This window comes from Mobula birostris, chromosome 14 (genome assembly GCF_030028105.1).
Source record: "Mobula birostris isolate sMobBir1 chromosome 14, sMobBir1.hap1, whole genome shotgun sequence".
NCBI lineage: Eukaryota > Metazoa > Chordata > Chondrichthyes > Myliobatiformes > Myliobatidae > Mobula > Mobula birostris.
In genome coordinates, this window is record NC_092383.1 from 85,702,825 (window position 1) to 85,730,795 (window position 27,971).

Genomic DNA, 27,971 nt, shown 5'->3' on the forward strand with positions numbered 1-27,971 from the left:
AAGTACCCCTTTAGGTTCCCCTTAAATATTTCACCTTTTGCTGTAAACCTATGAGCTCTACTCTATTTCTACTCTCACCCAAACTCTGGGTTTGTTTGCATTTACCCTGTGAATCCCTTCTGTAAGTTAACCAAAGCAATTTACTAACAAGTATAAAGTTTGGGGCAGAAAGAATGAATTCAAAACACACGAGATTTTGCAGATGCTGGAAATCCACAGCAACTCACGCCAAGTGTTGGTGGAACTCAGCAGGTTAGGCAGCGTCTATACAGGGGAATAAACCCAATCTGGGGTTCAATCCATTTAAAGATTTTTGTTAGCAGAAAGGATCCGTGTGGTAAAGTCATAGTTGTATCATACACTTCATTGTTCTAAAGTGATGATAAAACTTCGATGTTCCTGTAGCGTGATCAACAGTAGCTGGAGGTTACACGTGGCTCTCAGCATCCATTACACACCTACCGCGCCACAAGTTGGTCCGATGCCAAAAGATACACCGTACACAGTGACTCTGGGGTAGCTACCTCCCTCGATCTCCTCGCACTCCGGTCCCGCGTTAACCAGCGAGTCCTGAAGCCGAGTTCTGGGGTCGGGGCATTAATGAAACTATCCCAGCCAGCGAGAGCAGAACCGGCGGCGGAAAAACCAGAGGAAGGGAAGCCCCGACACAGTGTAGCAGCGAAGTTTATACCTTTGCACTCTGAAGGGAGAAAAAAGCGCAATTGGAATTTAACCTTGCATTTACAATTAAGTTTTAATCAAGCTTCCGGCAGTTGGTGGCAAGGTTTTGCAAGATTTGTTTGTAACTGGTGGATGTATTGGCAGTATGCACAAAGCGTTTAGGTGTTGCAACCCTCCGGCGATGCTGAACTGCTCCGAACCGCCGGCTCGCCCAGTCCGCAGGAGCGCTTGGATAGTGAGCGCTCTCTCCCATTACTTCGGCTCGGAGAGCGCCCAGGAGGACAACGAGATCGTGGTTCTAGCCACCGGCACCGACCAGTATCTGCAGGAAATATTCCAGCATTTGAATTACCAGGGAGACGGTCTGGTGTCTGCCGAGGACTTCCGACTGCTTTGCTCCGTGTTGGACTTGGTGCGGGACGAGGAGGGTCAGTCGCTGTTGACCGGGCTGCCCGAAGCGGTCACTTTCCGGCAATTTCATGCCAGGCTCTGCGGCTATTTCCACCAGAAAGCCGGGCAGAACCCGGGGAGGCTGCCAGTGGGGAAGGAGACGGAACATATCGAGAGGCAAATCAGCCTGAGGTGCCCCCGGCGGCGGAGGAGGAAGAAATGCGTCTCCTTTGACCTCTCCAAGGGTTGGGTGGAGAACCAAGCGCACGGGACGTCCTGTCCTAACCTCCAAAGTGGACCAAGTTCCGCCGGGGACGGGGAGACGAGTCCCACCTCTCTGGAGTTGGAGAACGCCAGCCTGCGAGAGCTGGTGGAGGATCTCCGAGGCGCCCTGCAGGGCAGCGACGCGCGGTGCCTGGCTCTGCAAGTCGCCCTCCAAAAGGTACGGCTTGGAGTATTATGTGCAATTTTGGTCGCCCCATTACAGGAAGGATGTGTAGGCTTTGAGAAGGGGACACAAGAAATAGGAGGAGCGGCCGTTCGGTCCATCGAGCCTGCTCTGCCATTCAATAAGATCGTGGCAGATCTGGCCATGCACTCAACTTGCTCTTTTCCTCCTTTTCCTCATAATCCTTAATTCCCCTGCTATGCAAACATCTAACTATATTACATATATTTAATGAGGCATGCTCTACTGCTTCCCAGGGCAGCGAGTTCCACAGATTCACCACTCTCTGGGAAAAGCATTTCCTCTTCATCTCGGTCCTAAATCTACTCCCCAAATCTTCAGGCTATGTCCCCTAGTTTTAGTCTTGCCTACCAGTGGAAACAGCTTTCTTCCCTCTATCTTATCTATTTCTTTAATAACTTTATATGTTTCCTTAAGATCTCCTCTTCTGAATTCCAGCAAGTGTAATCCCATAGGGCGAGATTCAGTCTTTCCTCATAGGTTAACTTGCTCAACCCTGGAATCAACCTGGTGAACCTCCAATGTATTGCCTCCAAAGCCAACAGGCCCTTTCTGTCTTCAGTAAACCTGTACAGAAAATGTTTATCATTTGCTGCCTAGATTAGAGGGTATGAACCATAAGGGTTGAGTCTAAGGAGAGATCAGACACACATTTATATAGTATGAGAGGCTTAGATATCTCTTACCCCGGGTAGCACTGTCCAATACCGTACTAGAGGATGTGTATTTGGAGTGGGGAGATGGTCTGTTCTTTATTTTTTTTAATTTATTGAGGTACAGTGTGGAATAGGCCCTTCAAGCCTCACCACCCAGCAACCCCAAATTTAACCCTAGCCTAATCATGGGGCAATTTACAATGACCAATTAACCTACCAACCAGTACACCTTTGGACTGTGGGAGGAAACCGGAGCACCCGGAGGAAACCCACGCGGTCACAGGCAGAACATACAAACTCCTTACAGGCAGCGGCAGGAATTGAACCTGGGTCGCTGGTACTGTAGCACATTGTGCTAACCACTGTGCTACTGTGCCACAATAGAAACCTGATGGACAACCTACTCGCTGAGAGGGTGGCCAGTACATGGAATGAGCTGCCAGAGCAAGTGGCTGAGGCAGGTACATTAAGAACTTTGAGAAGATACGTGTGCAGGTACATAAATTGGAATGCAAGGGTTTCCAACCTTTTTTTATGCCATAGACCGATATCATTAAGGAAGGGGTCTGTGGACTGCAGGTTGGGAACCCTTAGTACAGAGGGATATAGGCTGAACACAGAGAAATGGGACTTTGTTGCATGGGCATCTTGCTTGGCATGGGTGAGTTGGGCTGTAGGACCTGTTTTAGTACTGTATGATTCTATGGGCAAGTTTTTTTACATAGAGAGTGGTGGGGACCTAGAATGGGCAGCCAGGTGTGGCGATGCAAGAAGATACTACAGTGGTGTTGAAGAGGCCTTTAGATAACTACATAGATATGCAGGGAATGGAGGGCTATGGAATATGTGTAGGAAGATTAAACTTAGTCTAATTTGGCATTGTGTTTAGCTCAGACATCATGGGCTAAAGTGCCTGTTCCTGTGTTGTGCTGTGTTTTATATTTGTTGTTTTATGCCCTAAGGTCTACACTTGGACAGAGCGAGGATCTCCAAGCTGGGCTAAGAGGAGCGAGGCAGTGGAGAGGAGCTGTCCGGGGTTCCGGAGTGTGCTGAGGGAGCTGGAGCTGATCAGGGAATCCAGGGACGGTCAGATCCAGGAAGCCATGCGGTTCAACCAGCAGCTGGAGGAGGAGCTGAGACAGGCGCACTGCCTGCTGGCCCGGTGGGAGCGGTCGGCGGCCGCCCTCACAGCCTGCGCGGCCCAGATCAGGAGGAAGGCGGAAGAAGCCAGCGCACAGCTGCAGGGTGCCATAGAGAAGGTGAGGGAGCTGGAGGATGGAGCCAAGCAGATCCCCATTCTGCAGAGCAGAGTCCAGGAGCTGGAGCAGGAGCTGGAACAGTACAGGTCAGTGTGAGGGATTACCATCACACAGGATAGAGAAACCAGTCAATGCTGGTGTATCTCTGATCTTCTCATAGCATTAGGCCCATCAAGTCTCTACCTACTCTCAGTGTCCCCATCAACACCATTATTATTTCCCTGCAACTAACCCCTCATTTTCTTCCTCTCTTCCCCTATCTGACTGTCCCTATTTAACCCTTCCTATGCCTGATCCACCTGCCCTTAAATACTTCATCACCCTGTGCATGGTGAGCTTCATATTGACATCAGCTCCTTGGGGTAGTGAGATCTGCATTTCACCAACTCCCTGTGACAGTGAGTTTCACATTCTCATTACTCCCTGACAAAGGTTTTTCTTCTGAATTCTTTATCTGAGCCCAGGTAAGGGGTTTCAACCTGAGATGTTGACTGGCCATTTCCCTCCAAAGATGCTGCCTGACCACTGACTTTCTCCAGCTTCTTTGTGTCTTCCTTCTGAACTTCCTCTGGATTGTAGGATTGGGGAGAGTGTCTTACCTTGGAAGCATAATAACATTGACGATGAACTGTAAACAGAGTCAGATTTCTCCTTTGAACTGTTAGGTTCAGGGTGGGGTGCTTGATCAGCTGTAGCGTTAAGTTCATGTGGCACAGATCATTCAGCCAGTTGGGTCAATGCTGAACCCAAGTTGAGTGATCCCATCATTACTTTCTCTTCTGCACTCTTTTAGTCTTGCAAATTATTCTTGCCTAGTCTATCCGCTTCCCGTTGAAACATGATTGACCCTATTTCTATCACTCATACAGCCTGTGAGTTCCAGATCATAACCACCTCTTATTAAAACTATTTTTCCTCATTCTCCCCTTGTATCTGTTGCCCAAAATTTTGAATGTGGTCCCTGTCCTTAAATCATCTGTTAATAGAAACCATTTTCCTCAATTTCTCCTGGCTTAGTTCACCATGATTTTGTTCACCTTTATCATATCTGTTCTCAAGGAAAGAACGTAATACAGTCTTCTCCACTCTAACATTGTGGGACAAGACCTTATCCCTGGATCCATTCTAGGTGATCAATCTTCTTGTCCTCTCTTTGGGACTTCCACCTCCTTCCTGATGTCAGGAGTTGGGTGCAAAGCGCGAGTTCTGGAGTATGCAGGACTGACAGTTTGAAATCTGGCACAAATTGCAAGGAGAAAACACAAGAGTTGTCAGCCATAAAGTTTCAAAACCTGAACTGAGTCTAAGCTGTCTCATCTGATCCTTCCTAAGCACCAGATGAGAATTGGGAGCTCAGGTGGGCATACCATCTGGTTGTGATTGCAACCAGGGGAGGAGATTTCTTGAGACACAAGAGACTGCAAATCAGAATCAGAATTAGAATCGGAATCAGGTTTAATATCATCGGCATAAGTAGCAAAACTGCTGGAATCTGGAGACACACGCAGTCCAACAATGTTGTTCGACCAACTCAGTTCCTCCAGCAGATTGGTTGTCGTTGGAGAGACAACTAGTGACAACTCGTTGGTTTTGCTATTTCCAGTGAGATTCTGAGCAAGTTCTAATGTTTACCACATTTCTGATTTAAATAAGAATCCTACACTCAATTGTCACTTTATTAAGTAGCTCCGGTACTTAATGTAGTGGCATTGAGTGTAGTCTCATGGTCTTCCGCTGCTGTAGTCCATTCACTTCAGGGTTTGACATGTTGTGCATTCAGAGATGCCTTTCCGCACACCACTGTTTTAGCACATGGTTGTATGAGTTACTGTCACCTTCCTGTCAGCTTGAGACAGTCTGGCCATTCTCCTCTGATGTCTCTCATTAACGAGGAATTTTTTTTCTCAGAGCTGCTGCTCACCGGATGACTTTTGGGGTGTTTTTGCACTATTCTCTGTAAGCTCTAGAGCCTGTAGTGTGTGAAAATCCCAAGAGATCAGCAGTTTCTGAGATACACAAGCCACCCCTTCTGGCATCAACAATCATTAAATGGCCAAAGTCACTGAGATAACATTTTTTTCCCTCATTCAGGTGTTTGGTCTGAACAACAAATGAACCTCTTGACTATGACTGCACGTGTTTATGCATTAAATTGCTGCCACATAATTGGCTGGTCAGATACTTGCATTAACAAACAGGAGTACATGTGTACTAGTGATGTGACCACTGAGTGTATAGAGTATTGGATTAATACAGCAGACAAAATGGCCCTTCAGCCCATCAAGTTCATATGAAACATCATCTATAATAACCGATCTATATGTTAGTGCCAATTCTTTGAAAGATCTTCTGAGAGAATTATTCCATTTCCCTGACCTGCGCCAAGGCTGTGAATATTATGCTCTTCAGGTCTTTATTCCCTCCCATTTAAAGGTTATTATTGAGTTAGTTTCCAGCAGCCTTGCAGGAAACGTATTCCAGGTCACTGCATTAAAGCAGGATCATAACCAGAATCTGCTTTATCACAGACACGTCATGAAATTTGTTGTTTTGTAGCAGCAGCACAGTACAATACGTAAAAATACTGTAAGTTACAATAAGAAATATATAAAAAAAACTAGTGTAAAAACAGATCAAAATAATAAGTTATTGTTCATAGGTTCAAGGACCATTGAGAAATCTGATGGCAGAAGGGAAGAAACTTTTCTTGAAATTTTGAGTGTTTGCTTTTAAGCTTCTGTACTTCCTTGCTGATGATAGTAATGAGAAGAGGGTATCTCGCAAACAATTTTCAGGAGATTAGGTCAGAATGCCAGCTCAAAGTGTTTCTCTATTTGGGAAAGGTCTCAGGGAACTTGGTCAGTCCGTGTGGACACTTTGAGGGTTTTTCAATAGCAGTGAGAGTTTTCGACATTGTGTTATCATTCATCTGGAAATCCTAACTAGCTGTTCAAAAATATTCCTCAACTTCCCTGTTTCCTTAGTGCATGTGAGACTTTTGCTAATTTGTTCATCTGATGTCAAAGTGGAGTTGAAACCTTGGGTGATTTCCCCTGTGACACTTGTGGAGAAGGCAGTTGGAGCTCTATAACCTAGATGAGTTCCCAAGTCCTTGTTTTCACCTGGAGCAGGAATTTGTTGGGGTGGTGTGGAAAAATTCTTCATTATCTCATCAGTGAGTTGTATGTTGCTGGGTGTCTTTCATCCATGAATGGTTAACTCCTGGCCTGGAACCATCAGGGGAGAGGGAGATGATTGCCAGGCATTTAGAGGAAGGAAACCAGAAGTACAATCATCTCCATTTAGGTTAAATCTTTGAAAGGGGCATTTCATGAGGAAAGATATGGGTAGTATGCTTGGGGTCAGGAAGTGCAGGGAGATACTTCTCGGTGTTCCTTATGGGAACCTGGAGCTGCACTGCAGCTAATCTTGACCTCAAGGAAAAATACAGAGCTTAGATGGAACAATTGATGTGTAGTTGAATCTTTGGCATGATAGAATTGTTAAATGATAAGACCAGTGGTTGTGGACCATTGATCCAAAGTTATGAGTTCAAAACCAAAAATGGCAGCTGGGGAATTTAAATTAAATAAATCCAGAATTAAAATCAGGTCTGAGTACTAGTGACTATGTAACTACCTGATTACTGTTAATCCTCATCTGCTGCACTGCTAACTAAGAACCCAGAACATTACAGCATAGTACAAGCCATTCAGCCCACCATGGATTGATTTTAACCTATACTAAGATTAATTTAACCCTTCCCTCCTTCATAGCCTCCATTTTTCTTTCACCCATGTGCCTATCTAAGAGTTTCTTAAATGTCCCTAATGTACCTACCTCTACTGCTACCCCGGCAGGGCATCCCATGCACCCACCACTCTGTGTAAAAAAAAAAACTACCTCCGACATTTTCCCTATACTTTCCTCCAGTCATCTGAAAATTACGACCCTCATATTAACCATTTTTGCCCCTGGGAAAGAGTTTCTGTTTATCAGCTCACTGTGCCTCTCAGCATCTTGTACATCTCCATCATGTCACCTCTCATCCTCTTTCACTCCTTCAGGGATGGAAATCTGCCCTGTTTACTAAATGTGTCCAACGTAGCCAATCCTTACTTATGGAAGGATAGAATTCCTGGAAGATGCTGCATTGGGGGGAATTTTGTAAATTGAAAAGCTGGTGTATAATGCATAAATGGCACCATGTGCATATACTGTATTATGAGCTAGGGAGCATTTATTGTATTGAAACTCATGTCTGGAGCCTGAAAACATGAACCCAAAAGAGTTAACCACAATATTGCATAAATCTATAAACTGAGAGTTGATGAATGCCTGTATGTCGTTGGTGCTAAAACTGCCCGTTCAGTGAGGTGCATTTCGGCAGGCGTGGATAGTAGGTGGAGATATTGACCACTATGTCCACATTCTGAGATTGAATGAAAACAGAGTCAGAATCAGGATTATGATATATGTCGTGAAATTTGTTATGGGATTAGGAGTTGTTCATTTATGAGTGACATATCACCCAAGCTCAGTTCTACACAACTCGTTCTTGGCTGGAGCTTGGGTGATATGCTTGGGCAAAGCCACCTGCCGATTGGTGAGAGGCTGTGAAAGAAAAATAGAAAGCGTGACCCTTGAAACGCGTTGACAGCTGGCTAAGTTGTGTCCTCAGTATTGAGCTGAAAAGCGTCGAAAAGTTTTGAATTTTATAATCAGTCAAAATGAAAACAGTTGGGTGAGATAATGTTGGATCGGACCCGTCACTAGCATTTGGGCCCTGCTTTTATCTTATAGCTGCTTCAAGCCATGACAGCACTACTCTGGAAGATTTCACTGTGATGCCCTTCTACAAGGCAAAGCAGGCTGCAAGTGGTGATTGCGCTTCTGGTGAGGTTCCACCCTTAAGGTTACCTTGATGTCATAGATTCATAGAGCACAGAAATAGATCCTTCAGCCTGATTAGTCAATGTTATACTGCCTAGTTTCATCAACCTGCTTCTGGACCATAGTGTTCCATACTCCTCCCATCCTAAAGTTCCATTGACAGTGCGCTGTGGGCAATAGCATGTTTTAAATATTTCTGATGTTTGACAAATCATAAACGCAAGAGATTCAGCAGATGCTGAATTATTCCATAGATACTGCTTGACCTGCGAAGTTCCTCCAGCATTTTGTGTGTGTTACTCTGATAATCGGCTTCACTTAACAAAGTTTAAGTACCTTAAGTAAAAAAAAAGTATTGTTTTTTAAAAGAATAAATTTAGATAAAACAGTAAATTATTGTCAATTAAAATATTAAACTACTGCATTAATTAAAGTGTGGAGTGAAGTAACAAAAAAGCTATACAACATGTTGAAGCAGAATGTTTCTCGTCGATGAAAGTTGTCACCCTCCTTCTAATGAATGGCTTGCTGCTTGTTGGCTGGCCATAAATCTGAGTGGTCACATGCAAAGTACAACCATCCCTTTGCAATGTACGATCTGGGGCCACTCCTGGACTCAGAAATAAGCCATGTGCTGCAGTGAAAGGTCTGACATGATAAGGTCTAATCTCCAGTGTGTCCCCAAACTCCATGGTACAGGGCACATATGTGGAAGTTAAAGGATTACTGAACGTTGGAAAGGAATTTAAAAATACCTATTTTATTAAAAAATTTGTTAAAATAGTCAGTGTTAAAGATTAAATATAGAAAAATTAAAACATGAGAACACACTGAAAAGTATTTATTTGAATTAATTCATGTTAATTAAATAAATAAATACCTTATTGTCGCCAAACAATTGATACTAGAACGTACAATCATCACAGCGATATTTGATTCTGCGCTTCCCACTCCCTGGATTAAAAATATTAAATATTAAAAATATTTTTTAAAATATTAAAAATAGTAAAAATTAGTAAATATTAAAAATTTAAATTATAAGTCATAAATAGAAAATAGTAAAATGGAAAGTAAGGTAGTGCAAAAAAAACCATGAAGCAGGTCCGGATATTTGGAGGGTATGGCCCAGATCCGGGTCAGGATCCGTTCAGCAGTCTTAGCACAGTTAGAAAGAATCTGTTTCCAAATCTGGCCGTACGAGTCTTCAAGCTCCTGAGCCTTCTCCCAGAGGGAAGAGGGACGAAAAGTGTGTTGGCTGGGTGGGTTGTGTCCTTGATTATCCCAGCAGCACTGCTCCAACAGTGTGCAGTGTAAAGTGAGTCCAAGGACGGAAGATTGGTTTGTGTGATGTACTGCGCCGTGTTCACAATCTTAGTACTTAATTACTAAGTATATTTAAGTAACTCAATGTAAAAATAAATTACTCGAAACTTGCCATTCTCCCTTCCTGTCGGTTCCTCTCCTCTGGACCAGGTCTACCCTGGCTCAGGTCCTGTCAGCAGATTTCCTGGGGACGTTGCAGGAAGTTAAAGCTTCACCACTGTAGTCCATGAGGAGCCCAGTGACAAAGCAGAAATGAGAACCAATCAGAAAAGCAAAACAAGCATATCTAAGCGAGTGGTCCTCAGGCTTTGGATTATCAACCTAGACTTCACTGCCTTCCCTGTACTTACATTTGGAAGGATTTGCGGGCAGCTCTTCTCAGGCATTATTCATTCTTGGCAGACTGCAAATCTCTGGTTAATCGGTTTAAGTGGCGTTAAATGGAGGGATGATAAAAAATAAATGAGAGTAATTGAGGATTGAAATAGGCAGAGTTTTAAATGAGAGTTGTAAATTTCATCAGCTCCATCATGGGCACTAACCTCCATAGTATCCAGGACACCTTCAAGGAGCGATGCCGCAAATAAGTGGTATCCACATTCGAGACCCCCATCACCCAGGTGATGTCTTGTTCTCGTTGCTGCCATCAGGAAGGAGGTACAGGAGTCTGAGGGCACACACTCAACAATTCAGGAACAGCTTCTTCCCCTCTGCCATCCGATTTCTGAATGGACACTGAACCCATGAACACTACCTCACTAGTTTTTCGTTTCTTTTTTTGTCCACTACTTATTTAATTTAACTATTTAATAATTATACTCACTGTAATTCACAGTTTTTCTCTATTATCATGTATTGCATTGTGCTGCTGCCACAAAGTTAACACATTTCATGACAAATGCTGGTGATATTAAACCTGATTCTAATTCTGAGGGAATAACTGAATAGAATAAATTGTGTATAATCAAAAATTAATATAGTGACATTGTAAAGAATTGAATAGAACTAATCCCAAAAGTTAAATTGGATTCTAACATGCACAGAAGCACTGAATTGCAATCAATCCACATTGTAAGATTCATCTTTAAACAAGGCAGCTCAAAGGCTTAGCTATTTGTCATAACCCCATGAACCAGACTGTGTTGATCGTTATCATGTGGATCTTTCACGTGGGTGAAGTGGCTTTAACTTGCCTTGTGTTTTCCAACAAGCTTTTTGTGGTCACCAGCTGTCTTATTAAGCTGCTGCTTGCTGCTGTAGAGCTTGTAACACTTCATTAGCAAGCATGAATGAATTGCTAATGTCAGCATACAGAGACAGCTGAGAGGTACACAATGCTGATAGGACAAGTAGGTGGCTCACTTGACAAAATCCTGACTAATCTGTTTTAGTTCTGCTACACTGAGTGAAAATATGGAATGGAGAAGGGGGAAATAATAGAACAAACTGAGTGGAATAAAATGGAACATAGTGAATTTAAAGTAACTGAGTGGAAGTAGTTCATTGTGGTGTTTCAAACTCAGTCGCTAATTTGCGAATGAGTTATAAAATATTCCCAAAGATGCAGAAAGAATATTGCAGCATTTTTATTAAATATAAGGTTTTATTGCTTAGAAATTATTTTTTCCCGTCAATAATTGTTTATTGGAATCTTTACCCATGTGTGTGACTTTGGGCTAGACGGACAACATGAAAGAGAGACAGCACAATCGCATTATAGCGGCGGTGGCCACTGATCGGAATTTGATTCCTGTCCATAAGGAGTTTGCATGTTCTCTCCCTGTCTGTGTGGGTTTCCTCTAGGTGCTCTGGTTTCCTCCCACACTCCAATAGCCATACTGGTTAGCGTTAGTGAATTGTAGGCTGTCTGTGTTGGCGTCAGTCACTTACGGGCCCCCAGCACAATCTTTGTTTGTGTTGATCATTGGTGCTGAAGAGTGATGCAGTTCACTGTATGTTTTGAGGTGCATGTGACAAATAAAGCTAATCTTTGTAGTACAGTGGTGAGGTAATGCCTCTCACTGTGGTCCTTAAAGTGTGTATGCATTGAGGATCTGCTGATCTCTCTGTAGACCCTTCTGCTGCTATTCAAAGAGTCAAGCCATAGTGATCTAATCAAAAAAGAAACTCAAAACCTAGTTTAGAATTCTAAAAAGGAACTTAAATATAAAATTTGTACAATATATTTAAACAGAAGTGCATTGTTAAAATTATAGATTTTAGATTCCTTTGATAATGCAAAATGAAGATGAGAACATACACTTTGCATTAATATACAGCTAATAAACATTGAAAATCCATAAAAAGACCTTTACAGCTGAGAGAATTACAGCCTACACCATGAAAAAGTTTTTTTTTTGGGATCAGGGAGGTTGCCAAGTAGTATTCATTTTGGTTTAGAAGATTAAAAATTTAATGATGCGTTATGTAACAAAACAAAGATCTGTACTGGAGCAGCAGTTTGATGAGAGGACTGGGTGTTTTTGGAGAACAGGTCTTAAAGTACTAAAGCTGGGATGTTGTCTGGTCCTATTGCCTCTTCTGTACCTTGGGGCATCCTGTTCTTTTCTTTTAACTCTAATTATCTACAACCACGAATGGCTGTGGTTGGACTGTCTAATTTGATCCACTGTGGTCAGATTACTTGTGTTTGTCCAGTTCATACTGGTTTTAGAGTACTGACTTGGTCCAACCAAGCAGAGTCCACTGCCAAGAAGGCCCACCAGCGCCTTTACTTCCTGAGAAAGCTAAAGAAATTTGGCCTGTCCCCTAAAACCCTCAGTAATTTTTATAGATACACCGTAGAAAGCATTCTTCTAGGGTGCATCACAACCTGGTGTGGAAGTTGTCCTGTCCAAGACCGGAAGAAGCTGCAGAAGATCGTGAACACGGTGCAGCACATCACACAAACCAATCTTCCGTCCTTAGACTCACTTTACACTGCACGCTGTCGGAGCAGTGCTGCCAGGATAATCAAGGACACGACCCACCCAGCCAACACACTTTTCATCCCTTTTTCCTCCGGGAGAAGGCTCAGGAGCTTGAAGACTCGTACGGCCAGATTTGGGAACAGCTTCTTTCCAACTGTGGTAAGACTGCTGAATGGATCCTGACCCGGATCTAGGCCGTACCCTCCAAATATCCAGACCTGCATCTCAGTTTTTTTTTGCAATACCTTACTTTCCCTTTTCTATTTTCTATACATGATTTATAATTTAAATTTTTAATATTTACTATCGATTTGTACTCCAGGGAGTGTGAAGCGCAGAATCAAATATCGCTGTGATGATTGTACGCTCTAGTATCAATTGTTTGGCAACTATAAAGTATAAAGTATAAGTGAATCTTTGTAGTGGTTTTACCAAAATGTTGCATTAATTTTAGGTGGGCCTGATGCTGAATCCAGCAAAGCACCTTTTCACACTCATCACTGAGCTCATGATAGGTCATTTGGTCCTCTGACTTGGTAATTACATTAGAACAATTTCCTTCACTCCAAGGGTGATGAACCTCTGGAATTCTCTGTTGTGAGTAGTCAAGATGGCTCAGTTACTAATTTCCCTCAAAACTAAGGTCAACAACTATTGGAGGAATCAAGGGACATGGCGGTGGGGGGAGGGCAGGTAAAATGTGACAAGTTAGGTTGGCAAGGATTTTATTGAATGGCAGAGGGTGAAATGGTTTAATCCTGTTGCTATTTATGTTCCTTTTCCACCACTGCATATGCCCCATTGGTATCTTTTGAATGCCCAGTTCCAAGTAGTTGGAGTTATTCTGAATGAATTCCATTTAGTACAATGGCAAAGTCACAAAACGTAGTGAAGAGTATCTTTGGGCTGAATATTCGAAGTTCAAAGTACAGTTATCAAAGTGTGTGTACATTATACAACCTTGAGATTCGTCACCTTGCAGGCAGCCACAAGGCAAAGAATCCTCAAAAGAACTCATTAAAATGAAGACCGTCAAACACCCAATGCACAGAGAGAGAGAGAGAAAAAGAAGAAATTCCGCCAACAATAAATGTAAGCAAGTAGCTTTCAGAGCTGGAGTTTTATGAAGCCAGACATCACTGCAGCTGGAGCAGGCAACAGCCACAGTTCATCACTAAACTGAGTAAATGTTAGAGTCACAGAGTCATATAGCACAGAAGCAGACACTTTGACCCCACTGTGTCTGTGCCAACCAGCAAGCACTTATCTATACTAATCCCATTTATTTGGTCCTTAGTCAACTATTGTTCAGTAATTTAAGCACTCGACTAGATGCTTCTTAAAAGTTGTGAGAACATCTTTCTCCATGGTGTGTTCTAGATTTTGACCATTCTCTGAGCAAAAATGTTCTTCCTCAGATCCCCTCTAAACATTTTACTTTTCACCTCAGATTTGTCCTCTGCCAATAGACATCTCTGCTGTGGAGCAAGGGTCCTTACTAGATGCTCTGTGTAGACCTGGGTGGTATCATAAAAGGGACTCATATCAAATTAATACCTGCATATTCAATCTCCAAGCCATTACTGACAGCGCCTTTCTTTTTTAATTAAGATCACAAGGAAGTCAGAGCACAGTGGCCTCTGCCCTGCTGAACCGCTCACAGCTCATCCAGAAGCACTGTGCCAGGAGTCCCTGCCAGCAACAAGCGCGGAGATCTCCGACCGGGAAAGCAGAATCAACTCCAGAGGCCGGGAGTTACGGTGGAGAGCAGATGAGGCCTTCTCCCTGTAATGAAGGTAATATTGAGGAGGAAAAGCTGTCTCTGCGACAAACTAATCAAAAACAACCTTGAATAAATCTTTGGGTACGCAATACGGAAGGAATTAAACCACAGTCACTCTCGAGTTTATAGCAAATGGAATGATCTCGCTCATTGGATTATCAAGTTTAATAGTGGTTCTTACTGACTCGTAACAGAATGTGAAAAATAGTTGTTGTATGTCCCTGCAAATACAATTTTAATTGGAGGAAGTTGCACTTCTGGCAGAACGTGCATCCACTCTAGGGTGATACTCTCAGATTTACACTGGATTGGAGGATCATGCAGATCCAATGCTGTCGATGGCAAATCCTCAGAATTAGATTCAAGTTGATGTCTAACATATGTGGTGAAATGTGGTAACTTTGTGGCAGTGGTACAGTGCAAAGTACAAAAATTAAAATCAATACTCTTAAGTTACAATGAGAAATGTAGAATATAAATAAATGGTGCAATAAATGATGCAAAAAGGGAGGAGAATAGTGAGTTAGTGTTCATGGTCCATTCAGAAATCTGATGGCGATGGGGAAGAAGTGTTTTCCTAAAACGTTGACGTGTGTGTCTTCGGTCTCCTGTACCTTCTCCTTGATGGTAGTAATGAGAAGAAGGCATGTCCCTGATGATGAGGGTCCTTGAGGTGCTTGCTAACTTTTTGAGGCATTGTCTTTTGATAATGTCCTTGATGGTGGGGAGGTTAGTGCCCATGATGGGGCTGGCTGAGTTTACAACCTCAGTAGTTATCAGAGACTGTTCAGAGTCATGCAATGTTTGTCAACAAATCTACGCAGGGAGATAATGCAGTTTAACATTTTGCCATCAGTTCTGAGAATTACTGCAGGGATTTATTTCCATTGAGATAATTCCAGTGTGGGGCCACGTCAGACTGGGTTGCAGGAAAGCCTTCACCCAATCCTGCTCTTCCTACAGATGAGGAGCGGTTACTGAGGGCGGTGGAGGGCCGGGCGGCTTCTGACGAGGAGGAGGAGGGAGGTTCACCGGACCAGCAAAGCCAGGTGTTGACATTGAATGAAGATGCCTGCAGCAGCAGAGAGTAAGTAAGATTCTCACAGATAAAACCCCAAGGAAAGGACTGTGTCCTGATTTTTCTCCACTATGCCCTACAGACTAAATGGGGACCACGGAACTAGTCCTGATCTACTGGCCTTTTGTGCTTGCAATAAAATTGCACCAACACTTTGGGTGCTAATGCTGGATCTGACTTTGTGGTGGGGGAGAATGACAGCGCCCCAGCACTTGATCCAGTCCTTGCACCACAGAGCCCCACTCTGTCACCTTCTCTGCCTCCTTTATTCCCAACATTTATCTCCTGTGGAGATGACGTGAGGCAGGATGACTCCTAAGTGCTGCTGCAGGGTTCCATTTAGGTCAAACAGCTCCTCACCTCTCTGCCCAGTGCCACCTGTTAAATCCTTATGCAGACCATGGTCACTGATGTCTCCTGCTTCAGTGGTGTCCCACTTAAAGCTTCAATGTGCATTTTCTGCTGTAAAATAAGTCAGTCCTCAAATAATCTATCATTAATGTTATTTAATCCCTAAGCGCCAAGACCTAAGTCTTGATACCTCCTTGCTATCATTGGGAGCTAGGGCTTTACTCTTTGGAGAGAAGGAGGATGAGAGGAGACATGATAGAGGTGTACAAGGTAATAAGAGGAATAGATAGAGTGGATAGCCAGTGCCTCTTCCCTAGGGCACCACTGCTCAGTACAAGATGACGTGGCTTTAAGGTAAGGGGTGGGAAGTTCAAGGGGGATATTAGAGGAAGGTTTTTTACTCAGAGAGTGGTTGGTGCGTGGAATGCGCTGCCTGAGTCAGTGGTGGAGGCAGATACACTAGTGAAGTTTAAGAGATTACTAGACAGGTATATGGAGGAATTTAAGGTGGGGGCTTATATGGGAGGCAGGGTCTGAGGGTCGGCACAACATTGTGGGCCGAAGGGCCTGTACTGTGCTGTACTATTTATTCTATGTTCTATGTTCTATGAACCTTAGGTCGCACATCACTAGGTTCAAGAACAGTTGTTACCCTACAACCATCAGATTCCTGAACCAGTGTGAATAACTTCATTTATCTTAACTCGGAACTGATTCCACAAAGTATGGACTCACTTTCTAGGATTCTAAAACCCATGTTCTCAGTATTATTTATTTACTTCGTTTACCTTATTTGCACGGTTTGTCTTCTTTTGCATGTTGGTTGTTTGTCAGTCTTTATGCGTAGTTTTTCATTGATTCTATTGTATATTTCTTTGTTTCTGCAAGAAAATGAATGAGACAGTGCCAATCAATCTGAAGAAGCTCTCAACTCAGAAGTTGAATACGTCAGGCTTATTATAAGAAACGTTACAAATGTATACTTGATGGAATGAGTCTGCTCTATTTACTATTCTTTTGTTTGGCAAACTGAATCAAAAGCTGGCTAGAGCTCAGGAAAGAACAAAATTCTTCTGTTCCCAAGTGAAAGTGTATTCTTCAAAGACAGACACAAAGCGCTGGAGGAACTCAGCAGGTCAGGCATAAAGGAATAAAGAGTTGACGTTTTGGGCTGAGATCTTGCCCCAAGGCATCGACTCTTTATTCCTCTGACCTGGTGAGTTCCTCCAGCATTTTAGTGTGTGGCTCTGGATTTCCAGCATCTGCAGAATCTCTTGTGTTAAATGATTTGCATTCCTCAAAGAGCAGGGATGTTCTTGGTATGTACACAACAATTACCCGGAACAAATCAATATCACAGCAAGCAGATTATCTGCTCATAAAGTTCATTGCTCTTTGCAGAATCTTGCTGTGCTACCTTATTATAATTGTGTTACATTTCAATATAGTTGAGCATGAAAACCCTTTGGGACATCATAATATGATTAAGCTGTCAAAGAAATATAAATTTATTTAAGACTTTATTAGTATCCTATTAATTCCTAACTTCATTTTAATTACATTCCCAAATCCATGCTGCATGGGGATCTGGCAGATTTGAAGGCTATCTCCTTGGGATTAATGTTGCATTCATCTCACTTTCAGTAGGAGTCCCAGTAGCACATTACAGCGATTACTGTCTTACAACTGCAGCTGTCGTCACGCAGGGAGAGGTGCTGAGGTCTCCAGGGAAAGGGAGAAGGAACTCGCGGCAGAGCTAAAAAACAAGGAGAAACAAGTGGCTGATCTCCAGGCTGAGGTAGACCAGGTACGGATGCTGACATCCTGAGGGGTGGGGCATAATTTTACGGTGGTTGGAGGAAAGTATAAGGGGGATGTGTCAGAGATACTTTTTACATAGGGAGTGGTGGGTGCACAGAAAATGCAGCCAGGTGTGGTGGCAAAGGTAGGTACAGCAGGGACATTTAAGAGACACTTAGATAGGTATATGGATGATAGACAAATGGAACTTTGGGAGATGGAGTGTGAAAATATAAGAAAAAGAATTGAATACCTTTAAAGTAATGTGTAAATATGTTCTGCCCTCTGATGCAGGTAAACTTTCTTTCATCTGAAAATAATGAGATAATTAATCCAGTCTCTTATTACAACAGGGATAAATGAAGAGGTGGAGGAGTTGGAGAGGGAGTATCAAATTATAGGTCCTTGAAAGATGAAACCCAGCACCAGGAGAGAAGTAATACAAGTCGAAAAAATGTAGAGTTCAGGTTTTAATTGAAATAAAAGAAGAGAATGTTGTAAACATTCAGCAGGTCAGATGCCACTTGTGGAGGCAGAAATAAATTCAAAGATTCAATGCCTGATTCTCCCTCCACAGATGCTGCCTGATCTGCTGAGTCTTTCCAGTGTTTTCTAGTTGGTTTTTATTTGCATGCCCAGCATAATAATGTTTTGCTTTGGGTAGATGCTAGACTAGAGAGGTTACAGAAACTTGGTCAGGAGGCCAGGCTGGATTTAATCACAAGAATGAATACTTTAGATGCTGGCATTTTGCAGACTAAAGGTCTCTAGTCCATCTCATGCGTTACTTAAATTATCCAAACCTTCTCTTAACCCAACCACTCATGATTTGGATTCTATTGATCGTCAAAAATGTATATCTGAGGCCTCCGTTGGTCAGAGTTGACCACGAATAATGCGTCCTAGCTGTTTGGATATGCAAGCCTGGGCAGTACGATATGGGGAGCAAGCTGTTGCCCATGTAGCAAGCTCCCCTCTCCACACAACTGATGACCCCAAAGGAACGGCAGACACCGATACAGTTCGGCACCAGCAGCATCGCAGGAGTTGCCAGTCAGCATTGAACTCAACGTAGGACTGCCTTAGGGATTCCAGATCCAGATTTTTCCCTCAGGGTTTACTTCCGAAGCCTTCCCCATGAGTGGGCATGGCCACAAGGCAGCGGAGGTTTGAGATCAGAGTTTTCCTTCTCCTAGATGAGTTGGCAATCATGGCTGATGAGCCCCATCTGCCCGAAGCGACTGATTTTATAGCATATATAGTGATTGGAATATAAATCAGCATATTGAGCCGAAGAACTTACTGATTTTGGTAATGTGATTAAGTGTGATGTCATGACCTTCTTTGTCTGTCTGTCATTGTCAGAGATTATTCATTTACTTCCCTCCCAGACTACTTCTGCATCGTGCTAATGCCCTAAACTGTTGCTTGCCCCCTCTCTAATTCTCCATATCTCCCTAATGCTCCATTTCCTTCATTTCTCTCTTATTCCCACTGCCCTATGCCTCTCCCACCTGAAACCAAGTGGGAAATGCATGAAAATTCAAGTCCTACCCTTTGTTTTGAGTACAGAATTCTCAGCCAGTGCTTCATTGCCATTTTGAAGGAAAACTGCACAATCAGAAATTCAATAGTTGGATGATGCCTGTCTGTTAGGTGGACCCAAAAGGGGTCCAGTGATAGTACTCTGAATGAGAATACTGGAGTTCCTTGTGGGGTCCTGTCCAATAATTATTCCACAGTCTGTATCACCAATACAGACCATCTAGTTGTAGGCACTTTGTGAGAATGCACTAAGCAAGTCTCTTTCACTGTAATAGTGGTTACACCTTCTTGGCTGTCAATGTTTTGGAACCTGGTGAAAGATGCTACTTAACTGTACGTTTTTTCCAAACCATTTTTCCTGGACCCATCAAACTCCGTTGAGCATAAGAACACTTGAGTGTCAATTCTCTGTCTTTTTAATAGTGGATATGGCCCAGTCCATCACAGGTAAACTCCTCCCCTCCATCGAGTGCTGTCACAGGAAAGCAGCATCAGTCGTCAGAGACCCCCACCACCCAGGTCGTGCTCTCCTCTCACTGCTGCCATCTGGAAGAAGATACAGGAGCTTTAGGACTCGCACCACCAGGTTCAGGAACAGTTATTATCCCTCAACCATCAGGCTCTCGAACCGGAGGGGATAACTTCACCTAAAACTTTTCCCACAACCTGTGGACTCACTTTCAAGGACTCATCATCTCAGTTCCCGATATTTATTGCTTATTTATTTATTATTATTTTTTATTTCTTTTTGTATTTGCACAGTTCGTTGTCATTTGCACACTGGCTGTCCACCCTGTTGGTGCGGTCTTTCATTGATTCTATTACGGTTATTGGATTTATTGAGTATGCACCCATGAAAATGAATCTCAGGGTTGTATATGGTGACATATAAGTACTTTGATTATAAATTTACTTTGAACTTATCTCAAAGGACACCTCTCTCCTCTTTAATCTCAGTCTCCTTGTAGTGTTTAAATCCCTCATGATATTACTGTTAACCCAATCTCCTCTACACCCCTGAAGTTTCACCTGCTCTCCGTTAAGGAGTCATGCCACCACCATCATCCTAGACCCTAAGTTAAGGAATTCCACCTGTCAGTCCCTGCACCCTTTCCTCTGGGCAAACAACCCCGGTCATTTGTTGATCAGTCACACTCACAGCTCCACGACTGCTCCCTCATCGGTCTGATGAAATATTCTGTTTTTTTATGTATGTTCATTACAAATTGTTTTTTTGTGAAGGAAGATAAGCAGTCTTGTTTGGACAGGATTTGACACACCTCTAGTCAGTACAAGGTTTCGCATGCCTGAATTCCTGTCTTTATTTGTTCAGCTTATGTCAACACCATTAGCTAGTAATTTTGTTAGATTCTGAATTAAGTCACTGCCTTTGAAATGCTTGCATTTACATTTATCCCCTGGCTATACAGTACTGTGCAAGTCTTAGGCACATATATATATATATAACCAGGGTGCCCAAGACTTTTGCATGGTATTGTATATTTGTCAATGTGGAGCGGAGCGCGAGTTTGTAAATCTGAAGGATGCTGGGAATGGCAATGATTTAGCGCTGTGGGAGAGGTGTGGGGCAGGTGGCAGAGAAGGAGTGCTATCAGCAGGGTGATTCAGGGCTGGGTGCTGCAGATACACCCAGCCCTGAAACACCAAGCAAGGCCATTTGATTCCAAACAATTGGTTTATTGATTATTACAGTATCTCTCTTTAATGCTTCCTGCTCCCTCCCCTCTCCTTTCCCCTTTTCCAAACCTTGATTCCCCTCTCCCTGCCCCCATCCCACTCTCGGTCCACAATAGAGATCCATATCAGAATCAGGTTTATCATTTCTCACATATGTCATGAAATTTGTTTTTTTTTGGTGGCAGCAGAACAGTGCAGTGCATATAATTACTACAGTACTGTGCAAAAGTTTTAGGCACCCTAGTTATATATATCCACCTAAGACTTTTGCACAGTACTGTATTGACACATGTAGTACATCAGCTTTATGGTCCCTTTGGGTACAGCATCCTGGAAACTGTAGACGATGGACTGGAAGTCTGTCAACCACAAGAATACAATAGAAAAAGAGCAGGAGTAAGCCATTTAGCCCATCAAACCTGTTCTGCCATTCAGTATGATTAAGAGGGATCTGCCCCAGACCCTATCTGCTCCTCTCTGCTAGTCAGAATCAGAATAGGGTTTAATATCACCGGCATATGTCATGAAATTTGCTGATTTTGCAGCAGCAGTACAATGCAATACATAATAGAGTAAAAATGTGAATTGCAGTAAGTTTATGTAAAATAGTTAAATAAGTAGTGCAAAAATAGAAATAAAAAAATAGAGAGGTAGTGTTCCTGGGTTTAACGGCCGTTCGGAGATCAAGTAGCAGAGGGGAAGAAGCTGTTCCTGAATTGTTGAGTGTGTGCCTTCAGGCTTCTGTGCCTCCTACCTGATGGTAACTTTGAGAAGAGTGCATGACCTTGGTGATGGGGGTCCTTAATGATGGACGCCACCTTTTTGAGACATCACTCCTTGAAGATACCCTGGATGCTATGCAGGCTATTGCCCATGGTGGAGCTGACTCGGTTTACAACTCTCTGCAGGTTACTTTGATCCTGTGCAGTCGCACTCCCCCCACCGCCCCTCCCCATGTCAGATTGTAATGCCGCCAGTTAGAATGCTCTCCATGGTACAGTATATCTGTAGAAATTTTCAAGTGTTCTCAGAGACACCTCAGTTTCCTAATCTTTCAAAAAATGTTATCCTTCCGATGATCTGGACTCCCCATCCTTCTAGAAGGTTCCAAGAGTTCATGGATGGAGATACCGTGGAATCTAAACAAAGATCAGAACGAATATAAAAGGTTCTTTTTTGTCTTCCCCTGCTTGACTGCTCAATGTTCAGATCTCCTGTCATTGACTATATGAGTACTATGCAGCACTAAGCCGATTGGCTTGGCCAACATAGATGCATGGAGTCATACAGCACAGAAGTTGGCTCTTTGGATCAACTTGTCCATGCCAACTGAGATGCCTATCTAGGGTGGTCCTATTTGCCCATGTTTAGCCCACATCCCTCTAAAACTCATGCTGTGCTTAATGGCTTTATAAATGTGTAATGGGCTTCACAGAACGCAGAGACAACATACAACATTGCAAATGTTTTTCTGTCCTCGGGCGTGCCCCACTCTTCCTGTTCTACATACTTACCGTGTTAATCCTTCAGCACGGTAATCCGTGGGCTCCACAGTAGCATGTAGCAATTAGCGCGATGCTATTGCTGCTCGGGGCGTTGGGGAGTTCAATTCCAGCATCCTCTCTGAGAAGCTTTGCACATCCTTCCCGTGGGGTGCTCCAGTTTCCTCCCACAGTCCAAAGACGTACTGGTTATTGAGTGAATTGGTTATTGTAAATTGTCCTGTGGTTAGGCTAGAGTTAAATAGGCGAGTTGCTGGATGGTGCAGCTCAGTGGGCTGGAAGGGCCTAGTTGCACAGTATCTCTAACTAGAATAAGTAAATATCTAGGCCTTCCACTTTCCTACCCAATGCAGGCAAATGGGACTAAAATGGATGGGTGTTTTGGCCAGTATGGACCAAATGAGGTAAGTGACCTGTTTTTATGCTGTATGACTCTGTGTCTCTAACTCTGGCTCTCAGAACCAGATTATTGGACACTTGGCCATCTGCCGACAATCTCCCATGGAGAGCACTGTGTGTCTTTCAAATCAGACCCAAAATGTCTGCTCCTGCAGGACACGGCACTATTTTATTGAAGCGCTGGAGAGGTCTCTTGTCCATCCAGAAAGCAGCATTAAACAGATCATCTGGACATTCCTTGACTGCTCTTCCTGTATGATTACTGTGCTGAGGATTGCTTCATTATGACTGCACTTCAAAAGTGCTTTGTGATTTCCCCAGTTTGTGCAATGTGCTACGTAAATGAAAATCCTGCTACCGTAGATTGATGTAGAAGGAGCTTATTCATGGAATCAACACAGAAATTTTCCCTTTTGTCCCATTTTATCCATACCTATCCACACTAATCCCATTTGCCTCATAGGCAAATGTCCTTTGACACCTTTTCTATCCCAAGTTCCCATCCAAATGCCTTTTGAATCTGTCGCCACTACCTCCCTCTGGCAGCTCATTCCAGATGGCCTTAACACATAGGAACTGAATTAAGCCATTTAGTCCACCGAGTCTGCTCCATCATTCAATAATGACTGATTTATTATCCCTCTCAACCCTGTTCTCCTGCCTTCTCCCCGTAACCTTTGATGCCCTTACTAACACAAACCTATCAAACTCTGCTTTAAGTATAATCAACAATCTGGCCTCCACAGCAGTCCGTGGCAATGAATTCCACAGATTCACCATGCCACAGTTTTACTTTAAATTTCTCCCTTCTTTGCTTAAATGTATGCCCTAGGATAAAGAATCTAGCTTTATCCCTCCCCCCATAATTTTATAAACCTTTATGATGTTGAACCTCAGCCTCTTACATTCCAGAGAGAATAAACCAGCCTGCGTAATCTCTCTTCATAGCTTAGGCCTCCATTCCAGGAAACATCCTGGTGGATCTCTTCTGAAATCTCTCTATTGTCACCACCTTCTTCCTGCAGGGTGGTAAGCAAATCACCGCACAACACTTCAAGTGTGGTCTAACCAATGTTTAATTGAACTGGAACATCATGTTTCAACTCATACCTCAGCCAATGAAGGCAAACATGTTCACCTTACTTTATCCAGTTAACCTTAGGAAATACTTAGTAACCTTAGTAAATACTCCTTATGAAGTGTTTACCCATTTCTCGTCTGAAAGTTCTATTTCCACTGCTTTGACATGCAGCACATAAACACTGTTCCCTCATTTCCCTCAGAGTCATGAGAGAGTCATGAGTTTTAACCCTCTCCTCTGGTTCTCTATCTTTCTGCCATGGGGGTTGCAGTCTCCTTATTTGCTTTGACCAGAAACCTTCCTGAGTTTGAACCCCCTCTTCCGTCCCTCTCCCATTCCCTGGAGGAATGTGCAAGCTCCTCCAGCCGCTGTGAGGAACTTCAAGTGCCTGTAGTCCGGGTCTGAGCTGCACCTCTCTCTTTGCAGTTAGCTTGTTCAATGACAAAGGAGCTTCAGCTGAAGGGGGAGGAGGTGGAGATGCTGCGGATGGAAGTGCAGATGGTTGAAGCCGATCGCGTGAGGCTCTCACTGGTGGAGGAGAAGCTGACCGATGTCCTACAGCTTTTGCAACAGCTGCGACTGCTGGTAATTATCTCTGACCTTCCCGGAAGAATATCTCCTGTTAACTTGATCTAATTCGTGTCTATAGGATTAGATTAAATCCTTCAGGGGGTTCCTCTCCTGAAGGACATTTTATCTCATTTGTGCTGGCAGATTGTGTGTTTTAACCTTCATTAAAGACTGATCATTCCCCTCCCTCTGTCAGACTTGTGGTTCTGTTTCAAGCCCAGGACCGGTTTCAGTTAGCTTACAGTACAGCTGATTGCACACCTTCCAGGTGGGGGAGGGAATGGATACAGGAAAGTGTGGGTGTGTAGCCCATGATTGTAAACAGGGGGAAACCCAGTTAATAACCTACCTCTCGTTCTGCAGCCTTTGGAGAAGGTGCAGAGGACATTTACCAGGATGATGCCTGGATTAGAAAACATGTTTTATGAGGATAGGTTGAGCGAGTTAGGGCTTTTATCTCTGGAGAGAAGGAAGATAAGAGGTGACCTGATAGAGGTATACAAGATGATAAGAAGCCTAGATCAAGTGTACGGCCAAATACTTTTGCCCAGGGTGGAAATGGTTAATACAAAGGGACACAATTTAAAGTGTTGGGAGGGAATGAGAGATAGGCGCTTCAAATATGCTGCTTGAAGTGATGGTAGCGGCAGATACATTATGAACATTTACAGAGAGTCCTGGATAGGAAAAAGGATGGAAGAGAAATAGAGGACTATATGGGAAGGAAGGGCTAGATTGATCTCGGAGTAGTTTAAAAGGTCGGCACAATATCCTGAGCTAAAGGGCCTTTACTGTGCTGTCCTTTCCTGCATTCTATGTAATTCTAGTTGAGAAACAGGACCTATCATCCATTGAGACATGTTATCGCCTTCCAGATTCGGTTCAAGTCCAGAATAATTGCAGATTCAATTAAGAATATTTACAATATTTGCCATTTTTATTACAGGTTTTCAGAATTCACATTGCTTTTGCAATGTTGCATACTGATTTTGCTTCTGCTGGTAACACCTCCGTAAGAATGAAATTAATTGGATTAATTGAATGACTGCAGCAGATAAAATAGGCTGAATATCTTTGCCTTCATAGGACGAGGCTTAGAATAAAGGGATCAAGATCAAGATTCAGGTTTATTTGTCGTGTGTACATTGAAACATACAATGAAATAAGATGTTTGCATTAACAACCAACACAACCAAGAGTGTTCTGGTGGGGGAGACCACAAGTGTCGCCACACATTCTGATGCCAACGTAACATGCCCACAATGCTCGGCAGAACCATATGGAACACAACAGAAACAAAACAGAACAGAACAAGAAACAAAACAACAACAGCAAAACAAGCCCTTTCTTTTCCCTCCCACTCACATGCATACACAATACTTTAACCCCCAGGAAAGGCCATCTTCTTTGGCCTACAGCCTCCAACAGACTAGGATTCAGACTCAAATTGGGTGTCACATTGCAATTTTTCAAAACACTGATTAAATCACACAAAGTATTATGTACATTTCTGGTCACTACTCTGAGGCAGCGGTCCCCAACCTCTGGGCTGCGGACCGATACAATGCCGCGAAGAATGCAGCAGTGGCCGGAACGCACCCAGCACATCTTTAAGAAAAAAGCCGAAATAAACAAGCTAATTAATTAGGTGCCGCCCGGCACGTAAATGTCGGCCCAGGTCAGAGGCAATTGTGGAACAGGTGGCAGAGAAGGAGTCATGGCGGGAAATGATGTGGGTGCAGACACACCCAGCCCTGAGACACCAGGCAAGGTCATTTGATTCCAAACAATTTGCTTATTGATCATTACAGAATGTCTCCCGCTCCATCCTCTCTCCCTTTCCTTTGTCCCAACCAGGATTCCCCTCTCCCTGCCCCATTCTCACTCTCAGCCTACAATAGAGACCTATATCAGAATCAGGCTTATCATCACTCATACACATAGTCATGAAATTTGTCTTATTTTGTGTGGCAGCAGTACAGTGCAGTACATGAAGCTACTGCAGTACTGTGCAAAGATCTCAGACGCCCTAGCTATATACTGCAAAGTACTGAAGATATTGCTGTCCATATTTTGGTGCTGGTAGTTCTGTCAGAGTCAATGGATGTAAGTGATGTCAGTACTCTGACTTCCTAATGTTCCCACCCCCCTTTCTTAGCATTGATACTCTACATTCCAAATTGTATTTTCCCTTTATTTTGCCTATAGAATATATCAAGACGAGCACTGGGAAAAATCTTACTGAACACTTTGGACATTTGTTACAGTGGAGGACAAGGTGAGCAGGTTGCAGCAGTGAGTCAATTTGCAATGAAGAGACGGCTGGTTTAATTTCTACTTTGGTTAACATTTTTTGTTACATCTTGTTTTACAGTAATGATGGCCTCCTTGGACGTGTTGAATGTGCTCCACAAGGAGTTGGTGTCCTGTGAATTGCTGGACAAAAATTCATCTCAAAGAGACACTCAACAGGTCATGAAAAACTCACTCGTGATAACGTGTTAAGGTCTAGAAAGAGGTAGACTTTCAACTGTTCATTTGTTGATGCAGATGCTTACAACATTAATAGCAAGAGGCAAATGAAGATATAAGCACTCAGAAGGTGACCTGTTGGCCATCAGAGGCTGGTCAGCTGCTGTGGAGATATCCAAAATCATAAGTAATTTTCACATTACCATGGACATTGCTTAACCCTTTACCCTCCCATGGTAAATGTCTGCAGAACTATTCCCTGTCAAAAGTGAACAACGGCTGGCTAATGAAGAAGGAAAGGACTTGTAAATCCTTGGGATAGCCAAGAGAATTTTTTTTGCAAGCCATTGAACCTTCCTTGTGGTCAAATAGGACAACAAAAGTTCAACTTCAAAGTAAATTTATTATCAAAGTACGTATATGTCACTGAATACTACCCTGAGATTCATTTTCTTCTGGGCATTCACAGCAGAACAAAGAAATAAAATGGAGTCACAATATTCTGCAGAGCAAGGTTTACAGAGTTGTTAGTTAATCAAGCTGATTGAGGTTGAAGGTAGGTTAAGGAAGCAGAAAGACAAACCATTCATTGCCTTCTGTTTCTTATCCACCTAAGCAAACTGATGCTGCCTTCAATTAATGCCTTTGTCACATGCTGGGACCTCTGGCAGTTCAAAGCTCTTAATCAAGCAGAACTGAACTGAAATATCATCATTGATTGTGATTTCAGGTCTTGGAATGGACCTTAATTAGTTAATGTTCTACATTATTTACCCTAGAATAAATACGTCATAGAGTCATACACACTACATTTCCTAATGCTATTTTAAACTGTATTGTCCTTGTGTTTAAAAGATAATTTTAATGTCTGTAGTTGTGTCATTTACAGTGTCTATTTATTTAATGTGCCCTAATTCTGATTCGCACTGGTTTGTCAGACATTTTACTGTCCAATTTTGCACAAAGAAAAATTATTTTAAAAAAATATAGTTTCTACTGGTGGGTGAAGCTAATTATTTATTATAGTTACTACTCTGAAGTATGATGCATGTTACTTTTATCACAGGGTGTTTGTGGATGGGTTTATACAG

General features: G+C 42.9%; 1 protein-coding gene across 1 annotated transcript; it reads left to right on the forward strand.

The window, feature by feature from the left end:
• The first annotated feature begins 733 nt into the window (after window positions 1–733).
• Window positions 734–27,971, forward strand: LOC140209536 (EF-hand and coiled-coil domain-containing protein 1-like). The gene is made up of 8 exons (XM_072277797.1): window positions 734–1,513; window positions 3,159–3,541; window positions 14,213–14,397; window positions 15,348–15,471; window positions 17,458–17,620; window positions 24,265–24,423; window positions 26,617–26,686; window positions 26,783–27,971. The coding sequence occupies exons 1-8, from the start codon at window positions 827–829 to the stop codon at window positions 26,911–26,913; spliced, it is 1,902 nt and encodes a 633-aa protein (XP_072133898.1). The 5' UTR covers window positions 734–826; the 3' UTR covers window positions 26,914–27,971.

Coding starts and splice junctions, on each gene's coding strand:
- LOC140209536 (XM_072277797.1), top strand. CDS start 827: ATGCACAAAGCGTTTAGGTGTTGCAACCCTCCGGCGATGCTGAACTGC. Junction 3,542..14,212: donor CAGGAGCTGGAACAGTACAG/GTCAGTGTGAGG, acceptor TTTTTAATTAAG/ATCACAAGGAAGTCAGAGCA. Junction 15,472..17,457: donor GATGCCTGCAGCAGCAGAGA/GTAAGTAAGATT, acceptor TCTCACTTTCAG/TAGGAGTCCCAGTAGCACAT.